The sequence below is a fragment of the Delphinus delphis genome, chromosome 3, assembly GCF_949987515.2.
Source record: "Delphinus delphis chromosome 3, mDelDel1.2, whole genome shotgun sequence".
Taxonomy (NCBI): Eukaryota; Metazoa; Chordata; class Mammalia; order Artiodactyla; family Delphinidae; genus Delphinus; species Delphinus delphis.
Genome location: NC_082685.1, coordinates 6,526,291 through 6,545,233, shown reverse-complemented (window position 1 = coordinate 6,545,233; position 18,943 = coordinate 6,526,291). Strand labels below are relative to the sequence as shown.

Sequence of the window (18,943 nt, the reverse complement as noted above, 5' to 3'; positions counted from 1 at the left end):
TTCCCTTCCAGGAAGCCCTCCCAGCCCCAAGGACCCTAGAGACCTTACAATTCATCTCTCAACAGCCTATGTGTCTCCTCCATCTAGGCTAACTCCTGCCCCCACCAGCTCACAAAAAGGTTTTATTACACCACTCTACCCATTGTATAGATATATATAAAGTAAGCAGCCTCAGTCTCCCTTTTCTTCAAAGGCAGAGTCTTTGAAGCACCTTCTTCCCTTCTATTCTTAAGCGCTGCGTGTGTCTGATTGCCCAGAGAGGTCTCTGCCTTCCCCCAAGGTCACACAGCCAGGAAGGGTGATGGGTAGAGGAAGGGGACCTAGATGGGCAGGCAGCCCCGCACCGTCTCCTTGGAGTCCTGGGGAGCCTGGGCCTCGGCTGCATGGGAGAACTGAAAGGAAAGGAGAGGGGGGGTGTCGGGCCTGTGTGGCAGGCAGACAGATGGCTGATGGTGCGGCAAGCGGGGAGGCAGGTCCGCAGCCCCGGCACCCCAACTGCAGGCAGAGTCAAGCAGAGGCGGCATGCTTCGCAGAGCCCGCCCGGCAGGTGCCCCGTGGCCCCCCCGAGTCCTCCGGAGCCGTCAGAGGCTGGTGTGTCGGTGGCAGCTGCTGCGTGCAGCTGAGCGCCGGGCAGTCCTGAGCGGTGCAGGCAGCTGTGGCCAGCCCCAGCATTCAGATGAGCCGCTCCTCAGGCGGCAGCTTGAGGTTGGGAGGCGGTGGAGCTCGGGCACCCACCTGCTCCTCGCTGCTGGGCCGGTAGGTGCCCTCCGTCTGCCGCTTCTCCCGAAGCTTCCGCACCAGAAGTACCAGGCCCACGGCCAGGAGCAGGGCGGCCAGCAGGGAGAAGACCACGATGATAGCAATGGTGGCCTCCTGCGACTGTTGGCGGGGGATGGGGGGGGACACAGGTGTGACCCACCTGAGCTTGGGCATCCCGTCCACCCCCGCCTGAGAATTATCTGGAAACGCTAATCCCCTCCCCCCGCACCCTCCACTTTTGGTGACTGGCTTCCTCCACTCAGGGTTCCTGACCCCCATCATATCACATCTGGGGTTCCCAGTCTCCCCTACCTGCCATGTCTGGGGTCCTTCTCCCAAGCGCCTGCCGCATCTAGGCTCCTAGATCCCTCCTCCCCCTGCCTGAGAGGCATGGGGGCTCCTGGACCCCCTTGCCAAGCATGGTATTCTTTTTGTGTGTGTGTGTGTGTGTCTTAGTTCCCCAACCAGGGATCCAACCTGTGCCCCCTGCATTGGAAGCGCGGAGTCTTAACCACTAGACCGCCAGGGAACTCCCGCCAGGCATGGTGTTCTTGCCCATCCCCTTCCTGGGGTTCTCGGTCTCCCCATTTGCCATGTTGATATTCTGGTCTCTCCCACTTAGGGTTCTCCAATGCCTCCCCCACTGTGCAGCCTGCCGCCTCTGGGCATCTAGGCCCTCCCACCTGCTACACGGGGGCCTCCCGCATAAAATCCCTGCCGCTCTTCTCCCACATATACCCCAACTCACCAGGGCCCCATTGGAGCCAGGGCTGGGGCCAGAGGGTGTAATTGTGCTGTTCTCACTTACAGTGGGCTCCGGTGCTGCAGGGCGGTGGTAGAGAAGATAAATGAATCCCCATCTATCCCTTCCCATCTGGAAGCATGTGCATCTTCCTGGGCCATTTCCCCTCGTTAGAACTCTGCCCTTTTGAGACTTTCATTCTGTGAGCGGCCTCCACACAGGGGCTGGCCCCGCTGATTTGGCCCCACAGGGCACCCCTTACCCAGGGGAGCCCAGCGCTGAGTAATCAGCCAACAGCGGTCTGCAGTTTGCGCAGAGTTGGGGGCTATTATAATGGATGGTGTGGGGAAGCCCAACCCTCCCCCCAACCCCAGCCTCACCTCTCCGGCCCTCCCTCTGCCCTTCAGGATCTGGGCGGATCCTGCATTTTCCCTGGAGTGTCTGACTCACACCTCCCCCCAGGCTCCTGAAAGGCAGCGTCCCCACCTCTGGTCAACCTGCTCCACCTGGGCTTGGAGCCCCAGGCAGGCCTCCTCCTGGCTTCCATTTCCCCCAAACTGCTCAACCCTACTGAGGCTCCGGACCGCAGGCCTCTTCTCCCGGCAGCTCACAATTCCGCCCAACTCAGGAATTCTCCTAGACCAACTCCAACCGTCCAAGGAAGGACACAGAAATTCTACGCCCCCACCCCTACCCCAGACCTAGGCATCGCATGCCCGCTCCTGGGTTCTTGCCCTCTCAGCGTCCCAGGCACCCAGCGCTTCTAAGCCCGGACCCCCAGTGCCCCCGACCGGTACCTACTTTGCCCCCAGACCCGGCCCCAGCGGGTCAGCAGCAGCGGCAGGCCGAGTGCCAAGAGCAGCCCCAGGCCGGGGCTCGCCATGGGCCGGGTGACGGGCTGGTGGCACAGGGGACAGGGATTGTCGCGCGCGCCGCTCCTACCGCATCTCGGGCGGTGGGGGGGGGGGGGTACCTTCGACCCCGCACCTGGGGGCTGGAAAGGAGAAAGGCCGGAGCGTGGGGGAGAGGGCCGGACCCGAGCGCAGGCCCCTGGGAGGGGCGACCCGCGCCGGCCACCCAGGAGTCCCGCCCCGCCCCCCGCCGCCAGAGGTCAGAGATTAAAGATTAACTGGGGGCGGCGCGTTCCTGGGCTGGGGAAAGGGGAAGGGAAGGGAAGGGGGGAGGGGTGGCAGGCCCAGCCGCGTGACCTGCCTCCCTACCTGGCCCGGGCGTCTTCGACCCCGCTCAGGGTCCCGATCCCGGTCCCTCGCTCGAACCCTCGATCCGTCGGTCAGTGGCTCGGTCGGACTCTTCCAGCTCCGCCGGCTCACGTGACCCGGAAAGTTTAGTCACTCACCTTGGAGGTGAGCGCACTTCCGGCTTGTGCACCTGAGCCTAGATGAAAGGGCGGGGCCAAGCGGGGGCGGGTCCGCGCCGTGGACGCACCTGTAACGGGAACCCAATCTCATAATCGGGAGGAGTGAAAAGGAGCGGAAGCGCGCAGGTGTAAAAGGGGCCTCTCACCTGCACTGCAGGTACATCTGTAGAATCGTCCAGGTGTGGAGACACACGGGGCATGGAGTCACCGATGTGTGAGGCACTCCTGTCTGGGGCAGACCGGGATGGGGAGCCTCTAATGAAAAAACACTGGTGTGGGACACACCTGCATGGGAACAAACGTGTAAAGAAATCTGCACGGATGTGTAAGAACACCCATGGGAGACATCTGCTTTGAATCACATCTCTTTGGAGTACAGCTGAATGGAAGCCTACCTGTGTGGAAAACAGCTGTATAGAACACACCTGCATGGTTACAAACACCTGGCTGAGGCACTTTGGCGCGGGGTACATCTGTTTGGGGAATGCATCTGCATGGCTCACCTATGAAATGAACAAGACTTGCAGAAGGAATTCCTGTGTGTAAAGGTATTGGAAACACCTGTACGAGACATACCTGCATTTAAGTACACTTGTAGGGGACCCAGTTATATGGAAAGAGCCCCGTACGGGTGAATGATTAAATGGAACACACGTATGGCGGGGGAGGCTCTATGACGCATTCCTGGGTGGAGGAACACCTGTTGAGAAACATACCTGTGAGGTGAAGGAAACAGCTGCATTGAATTGAGTTCACACGAGAGGAAGACCTGAGCACGCCTGCATGGGGCACACTCACATTGAAGCACATCTTTGGTGGGGGGGCTCATGTGTTTTGAGGTCCACCTGTCAAGGATGCATCTGTGAGAAAACATTTGTTTGGGGCATCTCCGTGGGAAAATATCTGTACAGCACCTGCAAGGGCGACCTGTGAATGAAAACATCTGTGAGGGGACCCTCTACAAGAGGCTCGTTTGAGCACACCTGTCTGGGCAGAAGCTGAGTGGGAACCATGTGTGCCTTCACGATCGTCCTTTGGATAAAGGACGAAGATAATAAGACGACCCCCTCCTGGGGACTCTAGAGAGAAGAGTGATGGTTAAGGGAAAATTAATCCCTTCTAGGGCATAGAGCGATGTTGGGTAAGAATCCCAGGTCTAGTTAAATGTCTGCTTTGCCCCTTCCTGGGCATGTGGACTGCGGTGAGCGGCTTAACCTCCTGTTTCGTCACCTGTGAAGTGGGAAAGCCAGTCCCACTTACCTTATAGGGTTTTAGCGAGGACGACGCGAGGGGTGAGTAAAAGGCCAAGGCTTGTGCAAAGCAATGAATCAACGTTAGCTATTATTATTATTCGCTGTCAAAAGATCTGGGCGCCCCTCCCCCTAATGGCGAATCGAGAAACTGCGCCCTAAACTAGTGGGAGGGACATTTGGCAGGTGCAGCGAGCGCGACAGGCTGGGGCCCCACTTCCAGCAACGCTGTCCTTATCCCCAGCCGCTCCTGGGACTCAGATTCCCCCCGTAAGCCGGTCCGGAGAAAGCAGTCTGCTCGGCGTCTGGATCCGGCAGAGGCCCCTTTAAGACTGCTAGGCGAGCCGGGGGCCGCGGGGCCCAAGGCAGTGTGGGGTCATTGGGAAGGCCCCGCCTAGATGGGTGAGCAAGGCGGGACCGCAGGGCACAGCTCCTGAGGCTCTGGCCAATAGGAAACCGACTTTGCAGCCGCGCCACGCGTTGATCTTCTGTTTCCCAGTCTGAGTGGGACCGAGAAAGGAGGCGCGCGGGCAGGAAGAAAACACGGAGGGAGAGCAAGGCGGCTTGGTTTTCTGCTTCTGTGGCCCCTTAGGCAATGTGAAATGAGCGGGCGGGCTGTTGCAGGGCTAGATGGCACAGAGTTGGTTCTGAGTACGTCTAGGGAAACCGAGAACTTTAGTTCCTGAGGAGGATTAGTAGAGGAGGGAGGTCAAGTGGAAAGGGATTATGTAACCCAATCCCTGACATCTCCCTACCTCGTCCCCTTGGGCAGAGGGTAAACTGAGGCACGCAGAAACGGAACTCTGAAACCAGACCTGAGATCATTGATCTCTCGAACCCCCCTTCCGAGAATGAACGTGGTTGCTCCCTAGATTGTGCTAATAAGAGTGCATCCCTGACACGCCCCCCCCCAGCTCCGCCCCCATCCCCCTCCCCTCCAGTGCGGAGGAGACGCAAGTTCTGGCGCGGGCGGCGACGGCTAGCAGTCACCGCCTCCTACAAGTGCCAGAGCCGGGCAGACAGCGCGGAGGCTGCGGTGGCGGTGGCCAGGGAGCTGGCCCTCCGGGGCCCCTGGGGGGAGGGGGAGCCGTCAAGCCCCCGCTGAGGCCGCCGCTACCGGGCCTCCCCTCCCCCCAGGGCGGGCGCCATGCGGGGGGGCCCGGGCGATGCGGAGCGGCGTGAGCGCTGGGGTCGCCTCTTCGAGGAGCTGGACACTAACAAGGATGGTCGCCTGGACGTCCACGAGTTGCGCCAGGGACTGGCCCGTATGGGCGGGGGCAGCCCGGACCGCGGAGCACAACAGGTACCCTTGCAGGGACCCCCTCCTGGCTCGTGGCGCTGGAGCCCAGCCCGCGCAGGGTAACCCGAGCCGCTGAATGGAGCGCCGGGAGCAGCCCGGGACTGCCTGTGGCTGGACACCAGGACCCGTTCCTAGCTTGGGCGTCCTTGTCCCCTTCCCCCTGACCGCCCGTGTCTGGGCCTAACGGGCTCGCTCAAGACAGGACCACCGAGGCCCCAGGCCTGCAGTTTCGGCTGCCAAACCCGTCCCCCTCCTCCCTCGGGGTGAGGGATGTCTGCCTGGGAATGGGGCCGCGTGCGCTTTCCTGCCCACTGCCCGGGACACACCCTTCTCTGAACTCTTTGCACAACCCGAGACACAAGGCCTGCACCCACCTCCAGGAGACACACCCTCCCCAGCCTCTGTGTTTACATTCCCTTCCCTGTCCTTTCCTGGGCTTGGCTCTATGCCCCAGGCTGTCCCAGCCAAGGACCCAATCCTATCCGAGGCCACCCTCAGCTGGGGATGCACCTATCAAAGCAGGAACTTGACCCCAAGCCTTTGCATGTGTCCCCCACACCTGGAGGCCCAGATGCCACTGGACTGTCTCCATAGCACCCTGAGACCTCCAGTCAACCTCCCACTTTACAGATAGGAAAACAGAGGCCCTGCAGATGTTCAGTGTGGATGTCATTGCCCCACATTGCCCAGTGCTGTCTCCAAGGAGAGCTCTTGAAACTGCCATGTGGACAAGTTCATATAAGAGACACCTGGAAGGACAGGCTTTCAGAGACAAGAGCCCAAGTCCACCTACTCACTTCTCAGCTCTGTAACCTTGAACAAGTGACTTGACCTTGGAGAGCCTCGTTTTGCTCACCAGGAAAACTGGACAACCACTGTCCACCTCACAGACCTACCTTGGCCTTGGGTATCTTATTGAGGAAAGAGATGATCAAGGGAAGGGGTGACTTCCCCGCCCTGGTCCTCTAGGTGCAGGGCTGGGGGAGGGGGACCTGGGTTCCTGGGGCATAAGCTTGTCTTGCCTCCTCCAGATTGGGGGAGCAGCTTCCCAGAACTCCTTCTGTCCCTTCCCCCCTGCCAGGGCATCTCCCCTGAGGGTGATGCTGACTCAGATGGCGGCCTTGACCTGGAGGAGTTTATCCTCTATCTGCAGGAGCGGGAACAGCGCCTGCTACTTCTGTTCCACAGTCTGGACCGGAATCAGGATGGTAAGGCCCAGGGATGGGGCTGTGGGGGCCCTGGAGATGCCAACGGGGTTAGAACTGGCAGTGCTAGGAGGAGGAGGGAGAGCCGCTTCTCCCTGATGACTCACAGGCTATTTTGGGAGCTCTCCTCACCCCCAGCTAGGTGGTTCGGGGCCCAGCCGGCCTATCCCACCTCCTTTTCCTTCTGGGGTGGGACACTATTATTTATTAGTCTTATTTTTCTGTGGGACGAAGATCCCCCCATATTGCTCCTGGATTCCCTATGAGACAAGAGACACCCCCATCGCTTTTTCTGGGTGTCCAGTATTGCCTCTCAACCCCCTGTGGCATAGGGACCCCCATAATTATCCCTGGACTCAATCCTTCATTCATTCATCGAACAGAAGACCCCCTCTAATATGGCCCAGTTCTACCCCTCTGATCCCAGTGGGTCAAGGACCACCCCCCCCAACCCTGCCACAAACCTCACCTTGGGTTCCTCGATCCGCTGGTCTTCTTCAGTATCCCCATTCCAAGCTGTCCTGGTCCTCCATCTTGGGGTCCCTACACACACACTTCCCCACCTTGGGCCCCCTCCCCAGGTCATATCGACGTCTCTGAGATCCAGCAGAGTTTCCGAGCTCTGGGCATTTCCATCTCGCTGGAGCAGGCAGAGAAAATCCTGCACAGGTGAGTAGCGGGATGTCCAGAATCCCAGGTAACTCAGGTCCCCAAGCCCCTCAGCCACCTTGAGCCTCTGAGCCTCAGACCCAATCCCAAGGCAGTGGAGCTGAGATCTTGGCCCAGTTGCTTCCCCTCTCTGAACCTCAGTTTCCCCCTCTGTAAAATGGGGAGCTCCCAGTGCCAAGGAGCTCAGTCTACCCCCCAAATCCACAAGAACCTCACTCAACTCACCCCTGGACCCAGGCACTGATTCTGTCCCACCTGTACCCCTCCCCCCGCAGCATGGACCGTGATGACACCATGACCATTGACTGGCAGGAATGGCGTGACCACTTCCTGTTGCACTCGCTGGAGAATGTGGAAGATGTGCTGTATTTCTGGAAGCATTCCACGGTGAGGTGGGGGGCGGCTGTCCCAGCCTGCTGGTCGGGCCCTCTTCCCCAGGGCATGGGGGGAGGGGCTGGCTCAGGACTCTAGAAGGAGGAGCCACTGGGAGCAGCCGAGGGATGAGGCTCTGCTCTCCTCTTCCTCCATCTGGGGCTCCCGGGACCCATTTGGGGAGGTGTCTGCCAGCTGATGGGGACCCTTCAGACTTACTGTGGGGCCTCCGGGGGTTCAGGGAAGAAAGGGCTCACCAGATGGGGCATCTGGTCTCCCACCCTCAACCACATGGCTCTCTTTCTGCTGGTTTCTATTCCCCTCAATAAAGGATTCTGCTGCTGAAAAGACAAGTTAGGAAGCCACTGTCTTCAGAGGGTCTCACGGGATCTACTGGAACTTGGGAGGGAGGAAGCGCTCTGGATTGCCATTTCCAGGGTGGGAATCCTTGAGTGGTGCATCTGGTAGGATCTGATGGCATCTGGAGGGGTCCATCCATGCGATCTGCTGAGACCCTCTCGGGAGATCCAGAGATTCCCACCCTGGGGGACCCATGAGGGGCTTGGTTAAGAAGTCTGCAGGTGATGGATGCTAGAGGGGGGATGATCTCTGTGGGGGAGACCCCTGGGGATCTGGAGAGACCCCCAGGAGGGATCTGCTGGGCTCCATATATAGGGAGTCCCTGGTAGGACCTTGTGTGGCCCTGGAGGTATCTTCTGGAATTCTTACGTGGGAGACCCTTGGGTGCGATCCTTTGGAGGGATCTGATTGGCTCTGGAGGGATCTTTATGGGGCAGGGGCTTGTTTGTTTTGTCGTTGTTGTTTGGGTTTTTTTTGTTGTTTTGTTTTGTTTTGTTGGCCGTGCTGCACGGCATGCAGGATCTTAGTTCCCTGATCAGGGATCGAACCCGTGCCCCCTGCAGTGGAAGCGCAGAGCCCTCGCCACTGGACCGCCAGGGAATTCCCTTAATATATATATTCTTAGATATTCTCTTTTATTTATTTATTTTTGGCCACACCACGTGGCATGTGGGATCTTAGTTCCCCAACCAGGGATCGAACCCATGCCCCCTGCAGTGGAAGCGTGGAGTCTTAACCACTGGACCACCAGGGAAGTCCCCTGTGGGGTAGAGACTTGAATAGCATGCTTTGACGGGATTTGGTGGAGATCCCCAGGAAGGATGTTATTATCTTTTGTGGAGACTGCGGGGCTGGGTCTGGTAGGGGTCCAAGAGAGATCTCTTGGGCTCTCCAAGTGAGATTCACTGGTGGACTGGGATTCATTGCTGGGTACCCTGGGATTCATGGGGGAGACGCCCCAGTTTAGGGCAGAGTTGCATCCCCCCAGCCCCACTGGGGCATGACACCCCCAGCCTCTGCATCCCCAGGTCCTGGACATTGGCGAGTGCCTGACTGTCCCGGATGAGTTCTCGGAGCAGGAGAAGCTGACTGGCACGTGGTGGAAACAGCTGGTGGCGGGAGCGATGGCGGGTGCCGTGTCCCGGACGGGCACAGCCCCCCTGGACCGCCTCAAGGTCTTCATGCAGGTGAGGGGCCCTGGAGAGACCCACCCCCTTCCCTAGGCCTGGACCCCTGGAGGGGTCCCCAGAGCCACCTGGTCTTCCCACCCAGGTCCACGCCTCCAAGACCAACCGACTGAACATCCTGGGAGGCCTACGGAGCATGATCCAAGAGGGGGGCGTGCGCTCCCTGTGGCGCGGCAATGGGATTAACGTGCTCAAGATTGCACCTGAGTCGGCAATCAAGTTCATGGCCTATGAGCAGGTGGGGGCAGGCAGGGAGAGGCGTGGGCTACAGACAGGAGGCTTTGCAGGATTGGCCTGGGGGTGGGGGATGTCTGCAGGTCCCCAGGAGTGGGCATCTGCTCCCCTTCGGGATGCGCCCAGGAGGAGGACAGCAGAGGGAAGGTCCAAGCGCACGGAAGGCCCAACCCCTGAGGTCCCGCCACCTCTGTGTCTCCCTCTCAGATCAAGCGGGCCATCTGGGGGCAGCAGGAGACACTGCATGTGCAGGAGCGCTTTGTGGCTGGCTCCCTGGCTGGTGCCACAGCCCAAACCATCATTTACCCCATGGAGGTGAGAAGGAGGGGCCCTAGCAGAGGTTCCATTGCAGGGCTGGGGGCGGGCCTGCAATAACCCTTTCACTCCAAGGTGGGATAAGCGTTGGGATTATAACTTTGCTTCATCTTGATTCAGACTGTAGCTCATCAGAGCAATGCTCTTTCATGTGTAGCTGGTCTGGGTATCACAGTAGTGTTGGTTTAGCTGTTTAAATAACAGTTGTGGGGTGCAGCCCTTTATGGATATGACTCATCTAAGGATACTGGTTTCCAGGATGCTTGTCCCCAAGGGAATCCTTTCTAGGTGAAACCACTTTTGGAGAAGTCATTTCAAGTTTCAGATTGTGCCCGGCGTCACTTAGGATTCTGAGTGACGGAAAACTCAAAGCACATAAATGAAGTCCGGAGGTGAGCAGTTCAGGGACGGTCTGGTGGCTTCAGAGTGTTAGAGACCCAGGTTCCTTCCCTCTCTCTTGTTCCACCACCTCAGCCTGTGGCACCCACCTCATGGACTAAAATGACTGCTTGTGCTCCAGTCACAGCATCCACACTCCAGCTAAGAAGGAGGAACAGAGGAAGGAACACCTCCCTGCCTTTAAGGATGCTTTCCGACAGCCTTGCATACCTCTTCACCATCTGTTTCGTCAGCTAGGACTCAGTCACATGGCTACACGCCTAGGGAAACTGAGAAACGTAGTCTTTATTTCTAGAGGCTGTATTCTTGCTGAAAAGAGCCGTTTCTGTTGATAAGGGAGAAAGTCACAAGATATTGGGAGACAACAGTGGGTGCCACGTGCAAGTCTGATAGGCGTAACCAGTTTGTAGGTATAGAGTTTGGGGGTAGAAGAAGGTTCTAGAGCAAGTGGTTCTTCTATTTATTTATATTTTAATTTATTTTTTTGGCCACACCAAGCAGCATGCAGGATCTTAATTCCCCGACCAGTGATCGAACCCATGCCCCCTGCAAGGGAAGTGCAGGGTCCCAGCTACTGGACCACCAGGGAAGTCCCACAAGTGGTTCTTTTAATTCAGTTATTCTCAGGGTATCTCCATCTAGGAGGTACAATTTCGAAGTGTCTTCATTCCTGGATGTAGTGATTCCGAAGGCAGCTTTTCCAGGGATAACCGGCTTCTCCCCAGGTACTGAAGACACGGCTGACCCTTCGCCGGACGGGCCAGTATAAGGGGCTGCTGGACTGTGCGTGGCGGATCCTGGAGCGAGAAGGGCCCCGAGCCTTCTACCGCGGCTACCTGCCCAACGTGCTGGGCATCATCCCCTACGCAGGCATCGACCTGGCCGTCTACGAGGTCTGTGGTCCTCCCTTCTCTGGGATCTGCCCTTCCTGTGGGGCTGGCTCAGTTGACCTCCATAGCTAGGGGTGGAGAAGCAAAGCACTGTGGGCCTTGGGATTCCGGGGAACTCCTTCAGGCATTGGACCTCCCCACCTGCCCCGCCACTCTTGCGCTTCCCACCGCAAGAACCTTCCACCTGTACTTTGGCCTTCCCGGGTCTCAGGACATGTGAAAGTCGGGGACCACTCTAGCTCACAGAAACGTGGGAGCAGGCGAAGATGAGCTGCAAAGATGCCCATCCCCCCCCAAAACGTGGGTCAGACACGCCTCCATCTCCAGGCCAGTATCCTCTTCAAGGCCATTTCAGTCATTGCTGCCACCATAAAATCCCTACCCCACGACCAGCATCTCGGGGCCTTTATCAGGAGAAGCAGGAGCTGGGAGTTTTCGCTGTTTCTCTTCCAGGGACCTCATCCATTGCCTTTCCCTTCTCCTGGTGGGATCACCAGGTTCGCCCAATTAGCACAGCCTCAGAAGTTCCCAGGCATCCCCCCACCCCCCATCGTTGTATCCAGCCCAGCTTCCTGGGTAGGCAACCTATAGAGTCACCAACTCAGAAGGGCTCCACACTTGGTTGCATGCTTTGCTGTCACCCTCTTGAAATTCTTAATAATCTTTGAACAAGGGACCTCACATATCTTTATTTCGCACTGGACCCCGCAAATGACGTAGCTGGTCCCGATCTAGGATCCCCGGTACCTGCCACCCGTACCTGCCCTACCAGCACCCAGTGTCTACGGAGCCAAGTGAGACAAGGCTTCACTCATTCGTTCGTTTATTTATTCATGCATTCACTCATTCACCCGTTCACTTAGCAACTGTGTTCTGGGTACTGTGCTGGCTGCTGCGTTCAGGGAGCACAACATAATCCTTGTCCTCCCGGGACACCCCTCCAACGAACAAAGAAGTCGAGTCAACCAGCAAGTAAGTAATTGCAGACCCTGAAGTGTTCTCAGAAGATAATAAACAAGACGTGCAATCAAAAGTAGCCATGGGCAGGAGGGGGGCGTGTCTAGGAATGTCTCTGAGAGGTGGTGTTGGAGTGATGAGTTGAATATATATCAGGAGGGAGTGTGAACGAGGGCACAGCCAATGCCAAGGTCCAGAAGCAGGAATGAAAATGGCCTATTGGAGGAGTGGAAGTCTTTTTTTTTTTCATTATGGTTAATGACAAGACATTGAGTATAGTTCCTGTGCTATACAGTAGGACCTTGTTGTTTATCTACCTTATATATAGTGGTATATATCAGCTGATCCCAAACTCCCAATTTATCCCTCCCCACCCCGACCTTTCCCCTTTGGTAACCGTAAGTCTGTTCTCTGGGTCTGTGAGTCTGTTTCTGTTTTGTAGGTAAGTTCATTTGTACCACCTTTTAGAGTCCACAGATAAGTGCTATCTTACGGTATTTGTCTTTCTCTGACTTACTTCACTTAGTATGATAATTCTGGTTGCATCCATATTGCTGCAAGTGGCAATGTTTCATGCTTTTTTATGGCTGAGTAATATTCCACTGTATATATGTACCACATCTTCTTTATCCATTCATCTGGCAATGAACATTTAGGTTGTTTCCATGTCTTGTCTATTGTAAATAGTGCTGCTATGAACATAAGGGTGCATGTGTCTTTTCGAATCATAGTTTTATCCAGATATATGCCCAGGAATGGGATTGCTGGATCATATGGCAACTCTATTTTTAGTTTTTTAAGGAACCTCCACACTGTTTTCCATAGTGGCTGCACCAATTTACATTCCCACCAACAGTGTAGGGGGGTTCCCTTTTCTCCACGCCCTCTCCAGCATTTATTATTTGTAGACTTTTTAATGATGGCCATCCTGACCAGTGTGAGGTGATACCTCATTACAGTTTTGATTTACATTTCTCTAATAATTAGCGACACTGAGCATCTTTTTACATGCCTGTGGACCATCTTAAATGTCTTCTTTGGAGAAATGTCTGTTTAGGTCTTCTGCCCATTTTTTGATGAGGTTGTTTTGTTGTTGAGGAGTGGAAGTCTTGAGTGGCTGGAGGGAGCTGAAGAGTCAGCAAGGACTCAATTGATCATGAGTTTGGGTTTCTCCTAAATGTGATAGGGAGCCATTCAGAGTCATGAGCAGAAATAAGACCTTATTCTGCAGCCTTAGTTCATTCATTCTTCACCCCAAAAGGGATTTCAGAGGTCTAAGAAGTTTGAAAAGCCCTGTGCCCTCTTGGCATTTCAAGATCTAAATTAGCCCCTTAAAGGCTCTGAGAAGTCCTGCAGAAAAGTGATTTACGCTTTTTTTTTTAAGCCCAGTGTTAGCCATACTTTTCCAGTCATCAGAACCTCTTTTTAACAGAACTGCTCTTAAAAACACCTATTTGGCAAATGCAGCTCCAGCCCCAAAAGGCAGCTATTAAAATTGCAAAGGCAGTAATGGTAAATGATTCTCATTTGCCCCTTCCATGCCCAGGCCAGACATCACCAATCCATCACAGCACTGAGTCCCTCTCAACACAGTTCCAGGCAGCCATTACCAATGCACTGGAATTGACTTAGGAAATGAAACCTATGAGCAATTCCAGTCCCAAGGCCAAAAAGAAGATCCTGGATTTACAGAGGCCTCACAGAAGGCTTCAGAAGGGATTGGCCAAGGGCACAGCTCTGGACTTGGGGGTGGCTCTGAATGTTGATTGTCACCTTTATCTTGTGGCTTTGGGCAAGTAACTTCTGTTGAGCCTCAGTTTCTCATCAATAAAATGGGGATTGTAGTGGTACTTGTCTTAGTTGGAGGTCTTCCAGAAGCAGGGATGGGGGGGCAAGTGGTTTTGGGGGGAAGTAGTAAGACAGGGAAGGGAAGGCAACCAAAAAGTATCATGCTTTAGTATTAGTTTCCTAGGGCTGCCCTCACAAAGTGCCACAAGCTGGGTGACTTAAAACAACAGAAATTTATCATCACAGTTCTGGAGGTTAGAAGTCCAAAATCAAGGTGTCAACAGGGCCATGCTTCCTCTGAAATCTGTAGGGAGTATCCTTCCTTGCCTCTTCCCAGCTTCTGGCCTTTGCCAGCAGTCCTTGGCATTCCTTGGCTTGTGGACGCATCACTCCAGTCTCTGCCTCTGTTGCCATGACTGTCTTCTCCCCTATGGGTCCTTTTTCTTCTTCTCCTCTTCTTCTATGGACCCCAATCATATTGGGTTAAGGACCCACCCTACTCCAGTATGACCTCATCTTAATTCATTATGTCTGCAAAGACCCTATTTCCAAATAAGGTCATATTCTAAGGTTAAGACCCCAACACATCTTTTTTTTTTTTTTTTTTTTTTTTTTTTTGGTGGGGGATTCATTTAAACCCATAACAGTGCATTATCAAGCAAGATACCACAGCAGACAGGTGGAGCTCAATCCTGGTGGGGACCTCCGGGAGAAAGTGTAGAACATGCCCCCATCAGAGAGGCAAGGGAGCTGGGGTATTGATACACCAAGTCAGTCATCCTTTGAAGGTTGCTTCTGGGGGTGCTAATTTCCCAGCACTGCCCACCTGTTCCTATGTGCTCAGAGCAGCCTTGCCTGGGACCAGATAAAATCCTCAGGCTGAGCCATGGGTGCTTGGCCATTGGAGTCGGCAGGTTTGAGCTGAAGTGGTAAGGGATAGGGGCAGGGTGGCCACCTTGGAGACTGTATGAGTTTCCAATGGCTGCTGTAACAAATGAGCACAAACTGTGGTTTAAAACATCACAAACTTATTATCTCACAGTTACGAAGGTCAGAAATCCAAAATGCGTCTTACTGGGCTAAAATCAAGGTGTCAGCAGGTTGCTTTCCTTTTGCAGGCTCTATGGGAGAATCCGTTTCCTTACATTTTCCAGTTTCTAGCAGTGCCCATGTTCCTCGGCTAATGGCCCCTTCTCCATCTTCAAGGCCAACAGCATAGCATGTCCATCCCCCCTCCCCGAGATCTCTCTCTCTGTCTCTCTCTGATCTCTGTTTCTGTCATCACATCTCCTTCTCTGACTCTTACAAGGAGACTTGTGATGACATTGGACCCCCCTGGATATCCTGGGATAATCTACGATCTCCAGATCCTTAATCCCATCTGCAAAGTCCCTTTTGCCACGGAAGGTACCATCTTCACAGATTCCAGGGATTAAGGCAGGAACGGTAGGGGGGGCTGTTATTCCACATACCAGAGAGGGTTTAGGTGAGGTTTGAGTGAGAGCATGCAGGGAAAATGCTTGGCTAACACCAGCCACCACGGGATACAGAAGCCAGCCAGCAGGACCGCTGAAGCCAGGGTCCTCGTGTCACCCACCTCCAACCCACCCTCCTCCCTTTTCCACCCCTGCCAGACCCTGAAGAACCGGTGGCTCCAGCGGTATAGCCACGACTCGGCCGACCCGGGCATCCTCGTGCTCCTGGCCTGCGGCACCATTTCCAGCACGTGTGGCCAGATAGCCAGTTACCCCCTGGCCCTGGTCCGGACCCGCATGCAGGCCCAAGGTGAGGCCTGGGTGGGAGGAGGAGGTAGGGAAGGTCTCGCGACTTGGGTCCACCTTCCCATCCCCAGCTCCTTCCCGTGAGAAGGCAGGGTCCTGGGCTGGGATCCTCCTGGATTTCGATGGCCTTGACTGAAGTCCCTACTTTTCTCTGGGCCTCAGTTTACCCCTTTGTGACATTGGGATGGGAGCCCTTTACCCTAAGTAGGAGAACAGATACAGCCAGTGCCGGAAGAGCATCCTAGCCATCTCAGCGGGGAGGCAGCTTTCCGGGCTGGTAACTTGGGTTCTAATTTGCAAGGCTGGGATGTAGTGAGGTCAAAAGGAGGAGCAGGGCCAGGCTACGATTGTTTTACTGTATTTCTCTGTGTTGCTCTTTTGAGGTTCTTTTTTCTTTTCTTTTCCCGCTACTATCCCTGAATCTTTTTTGAGAATTTCCTCGGGGATTTTAGCATTTGTGTTTTGTCGTTTTTGCTGGGGGTCATCCGTGCATAAGACAGATGTGGTCCTCCACCCTCAAAGAGCTCCCAAGCTGGAGAGGAAGGAAGATGGTGAATAAAGCATTCCACAATGAAGTATGGATTTAGGGTTGAATAAAGGGGAGAAGGAAAAGCTGGACTTAGACTGGGGTGCCAAGGAGGGCTCCCCTGAAGAGCTGGTTTGGAATGGAGGTTGGAAGGTTGAGTAAGAGTTAGCTGGGAAAAGGGAGAAGGAATTGAGTTCCAGGAAGAGGAAATTTCTGTGCCCTCTTCCACCTCCCCCTCCACACATAGCTGCTCTGTTTCTAGTCATCCCCAAACTTGGGGCCTCCAGATTGGGGTGAAGAGATGAGCAGCCAATTCCCAGGCCAGTAGAAGTCCCGACTCTTGAGTGGTAGGTCCCACTGTTAGTCTAACCTTCCTCCCTCCTGCTGCAGTTGCCACCTGGCCCAGCCTGGGGGGGAGGGGGGAGGGGGAAGCGAGAGGGGGACCTTTGGCCTTACCTGGCCTCCCCACCCCCTACCAGCCTCCATCGAGGGAGCCCCCCAGCTGTCCATGCTGGGTCTGCTCCGTCACATCCTGTCCCAGGAGGGCGTGCGGGGCCTCTACCGGGGCATTGCCCCCAACTTCATGAAGGTTATCCCAGCCGTGAGCATCTCCTACGTGGTCTACGAGAACATGAAGCAGGCCCTGGGGGTCACGTCCAGGTGAGGGACCCAGAGCCCACCCCTCCCCCAGATCCCTCACCTCCATCGTGACATCCCCTACACCTCGGCCACTGGAGACCGAGGGCCCAGCCAGTGGATCCCAGGTCCCCCTCCCCACGCATTCAGACCACAGGATCCCCACACTTCATCCACTGGGTCCTGAATCCCCACATCCCAGCCCCTGGATCCCACGTTTCCCTCTCCCCCAACACGTACTGAGTCCTGGACCTCCACGTCGTAACCACTGGATCCCCCGCAACCCAGCTAATGGATCCTGATACCCCGACCACAGCAGCACATACCGTGTATCTAAACCCCCAGACCCCAGCTGCCCCAGGCACCAGATCCAGGGTCCTCAGGCAGTACTGGATCCTAGATCCACTGGCAGATCCTAGATCCCCATGCTTCGAGTCCTGGATCTCCAAGCTTGGCCACTGGATTCTGGATATCAAGAAACCTCAGCGCACCGGATCCTGACAGTGCAATGCCTAGGTCCCGGGGCCCCAACCACTGGATCTCAGACGCCCTCCATCCAGCCACTGGATTCCTGAATCCCTTTACCTCGACACTGGGTCCTGGATCCCTCTGCTTCGACTCCCGGATCCCCACATCTCAACCATTATACCCTCCACCACCGGATCCCAGATTTCCAAGCCCTGACCCACCAGATCCTCACTCCTCCAACCACAGTCGCGAGAGCCCAATGGCAGAGGAGCGGGTGCTGGCGACTACAGCTGTTGGACCCCAAATCCCTTCGCTGCAGGCACTGGGTACTACAACCTCATCCATGAGAGGCAGACCCTACCACCTCCAGGCACTGGGTGCCAACCCCTTAACTCCCGGTTTCTGACCCAAGTCCTCCCAAGCACTAGATCTTGAACGCTCAGAACCCCCAGTCTAGCTCCCAATAGGCCAATCAGTGTCCTGGATCCCACGCGCCCCCGTCCCAGACACACACCAGAGCCCGGAGACCTCCCCCCATGGCACAAACCCCATAGTCTACGGAGCCTCCAGGAAACCCAGGTCCTGGCCTCCCAGCTTGAAAACCCACGGGACTCGTCCACTGTCCTGACACGTCTCATGCCGGCCGCAAGGGGAGGAGATGCCTCTCCCAGGCCCTGCACAGACACTGGACCCCCTACCTCCCCAGCAAAGCCTGGACTGCAGGGAAACTTCTCTCTCAAATACTCCCCCAGCAGGGCCATGTCTCACACCCCCTTCCCACTGTCTAGGCTGATAACAACCCCCAGAGCCTGGGTCCCTTTGGAGGATCCAGTCGCTCTTTCTTAGGGGCTGGCAAGGAGGCAATCCAAGGCTGGGGACACATTGAGGGGACCGCACACATCTCCCAGCACTGCCAGCCCCTCCCCAGACTTCAGAGTTGGAAGCCAGAAGCAGCTTCCCTAAACCCAAGCATGCAAGGATGCAAAACAAACCCCAAACTCCCCAGCCCCCCAAATTCATTCCAGGTCTATTTTTCTACCAGAGAGGAGCAGACATTCCATCCGCCCTAATTCCCAGTACCCCCACCCTGTATATTCTGCACTTTATATTTGGATTCTGAGCTTATGCTTATTGGGGGACCCCTCTCCATTCCTTCCAAGTCCTTGGGGAACCCCATTAAAGGACTGTAAAAGAAGAACTTGGATTTGGGGGTGACGGGATGACCCCCCACAATGCTTCCACCTCCCCCACCTACACTACTCCCCACCTCCCTGCCTGTGTGTGTGATTTCAAAGGAAAAGAACAAAGGAATACGTTTTCTAAGCTCTTTCATTGTGTTTTTTACTGAAAGGGGGTGGGTGGATGTGGGACCACCTCATACCGCCCACAGGGAAGGGACATGGGCCGACTTCCATCATACATTGTTGCGGGAGACCAGGAAATGACTCCGTGAGCCTCAGTTTCCACATCTGTAAAGTGGGTGTGGGGGAAGGTCCACATTCAAGAGCACTCCTAATTTGTCCTGTATTTTTTGTAATTACACAAGTGTGTCCTTTTCCTTGGGCTGCTTAAAAAGTTACCACAAACAAGGGGCTTAAAACAACAAACATTTTAAAAATATTTTTCTATTGTGGTAAAATACACGTTACATAAGATTTACCATTTTAACCAATTTTAAGTGTACAGTTTTGTGGCATTAAGTATATTCACATTGTCGTACAACCATC

The 18,943-nt window shown here is 55.3% G+C and overlaps 2 protein-coding genes across 6 annotated transcripts; one reads left to right on the top strand and one right to left on the bottom strand.

The window, feature by feature from the left end:
- Positions 1-74: 74 nt before the first annotated feature.
- Positions 75-4,447, bottom strand: CRB3 (crumbs cell polarity complex component 3). Its single transcript, XM_060007572.1, has 8 exons — positions 4,140-4,447; positions 3,596-3,806; positions 3,275-3,382; positions 2,722-3,164; positions 2,303-2,495; positions 1,508-1,581; positions 736-879; positions 75-392 (listed from the first exon to the last, which is right to left on the bottom strand). The coding sequence occupies exons 5-8, from the start codon at positions 2,382-2,384 to the stop codon at positions 321-323; spliced, it is 372 nt and encodes a 123-aa protein (XP_059863555.1). The 5' UTR covers positions 2,385-2,495; positions 2,722-3,164; positions 3,275-3,382; positions 3,596-3,806; positions 4,140-4,447; the 3' UTR covers positions 75-320.
- Positions 4,448-5,103: 656 nt separating this feature from the next.
- On the top strand, positions 5,104-18,539 carry SLC25A23 (solute carrier family 25 member 23). Of its 5 annotated transcripts, none has more exons than XM_060007566.1 (11): positions 5,121-5,432; positions 6,511-6,637; positions 7,216-7,303; positions 7,579-7,690; positions 9,064-9,222; positions 9,308-9,460; positions 9,664-9,771; positions 10,896-11,063; positions 15,440-15,590; positions 16,592-16,772; positions 17,149-18,539. In XM_060007566.1, the coding sequence occupies exons 1-11, from the start codon at positions 5,277-5,279 to the stop codon at positions 17,165-17,167; spliced, it is 1,422 nt and encodes a 473-aa protein (XP_059863549.1). In that variant the 5' UTR covers positions 5,121-5,276; the 3' UTR covers positions 17,168-18,539. The 5 variants fall into 5 exon arrangements, with proteins under 5 accessions (XP_059863550.1, XP_059863547.1, XP_059863551.1 ...); XM_060007563.1 differs by having other exon boundaries at positions 17,094-18,539; XM_060007564.1 differs by lacking the exons at positions 15,440-15,590; positions 16,592-16,772; positions 17,149-18,539 and adding an exon at positions 11,300-13,894 and having other exon boundaries at positions 5,110-5,432; positions 6,583-6,637.
- Positions 18,540-18,943: the final 404 nt, after the last annotated feature.

Bases quoted from the DNA above. Each gene is read 5' to 3' on its own strand.
- CRB3 (XM_060007572.1), bottom strand. From the start codon at position 2,384: ATGGCGAGCCCCGGCCTGGGGCTGCTCTTGGCACTCGGCCTGCCGCTG. The intron at 1,582-2,302 runs GTAGGTACCGGT...ACCGCCCTGCAG, and splicing joins GGGCCGGGTCTGGGGGCAAA to CACCGGAGCCCACTGTAAGT. The intron at 393-735 runs GTGGGTGCCCGA...CTTTCCTTTCAG, and splicing joins GGCCCAGCAGCGAGGAGCAG to TTCTCCCATGCAGCCGAGGC.
- SLC25A23 (XM_060007563.1), top strand. From the start codon at position 5,277: ATGCGGGGGGGCCCGGGCGATGCGGAGCGGCGTGAGCGCTGGGGTCGC. The intron at 7,304-7,578 runs GTGAGTAGCGGG...CTCCCCCCGCAG, and splicing joins GCAGAGAAAATCCTGCACAG to CATGGACCGTGATGACACCA. The intron at 16,773-17,093 runs GTGAGGGACCCA...CTAAACCCCCAG, and splicing joins GCCCTGGGGGTCACGTCCAG to ACCCCAGCTGCCCCAGGCAC.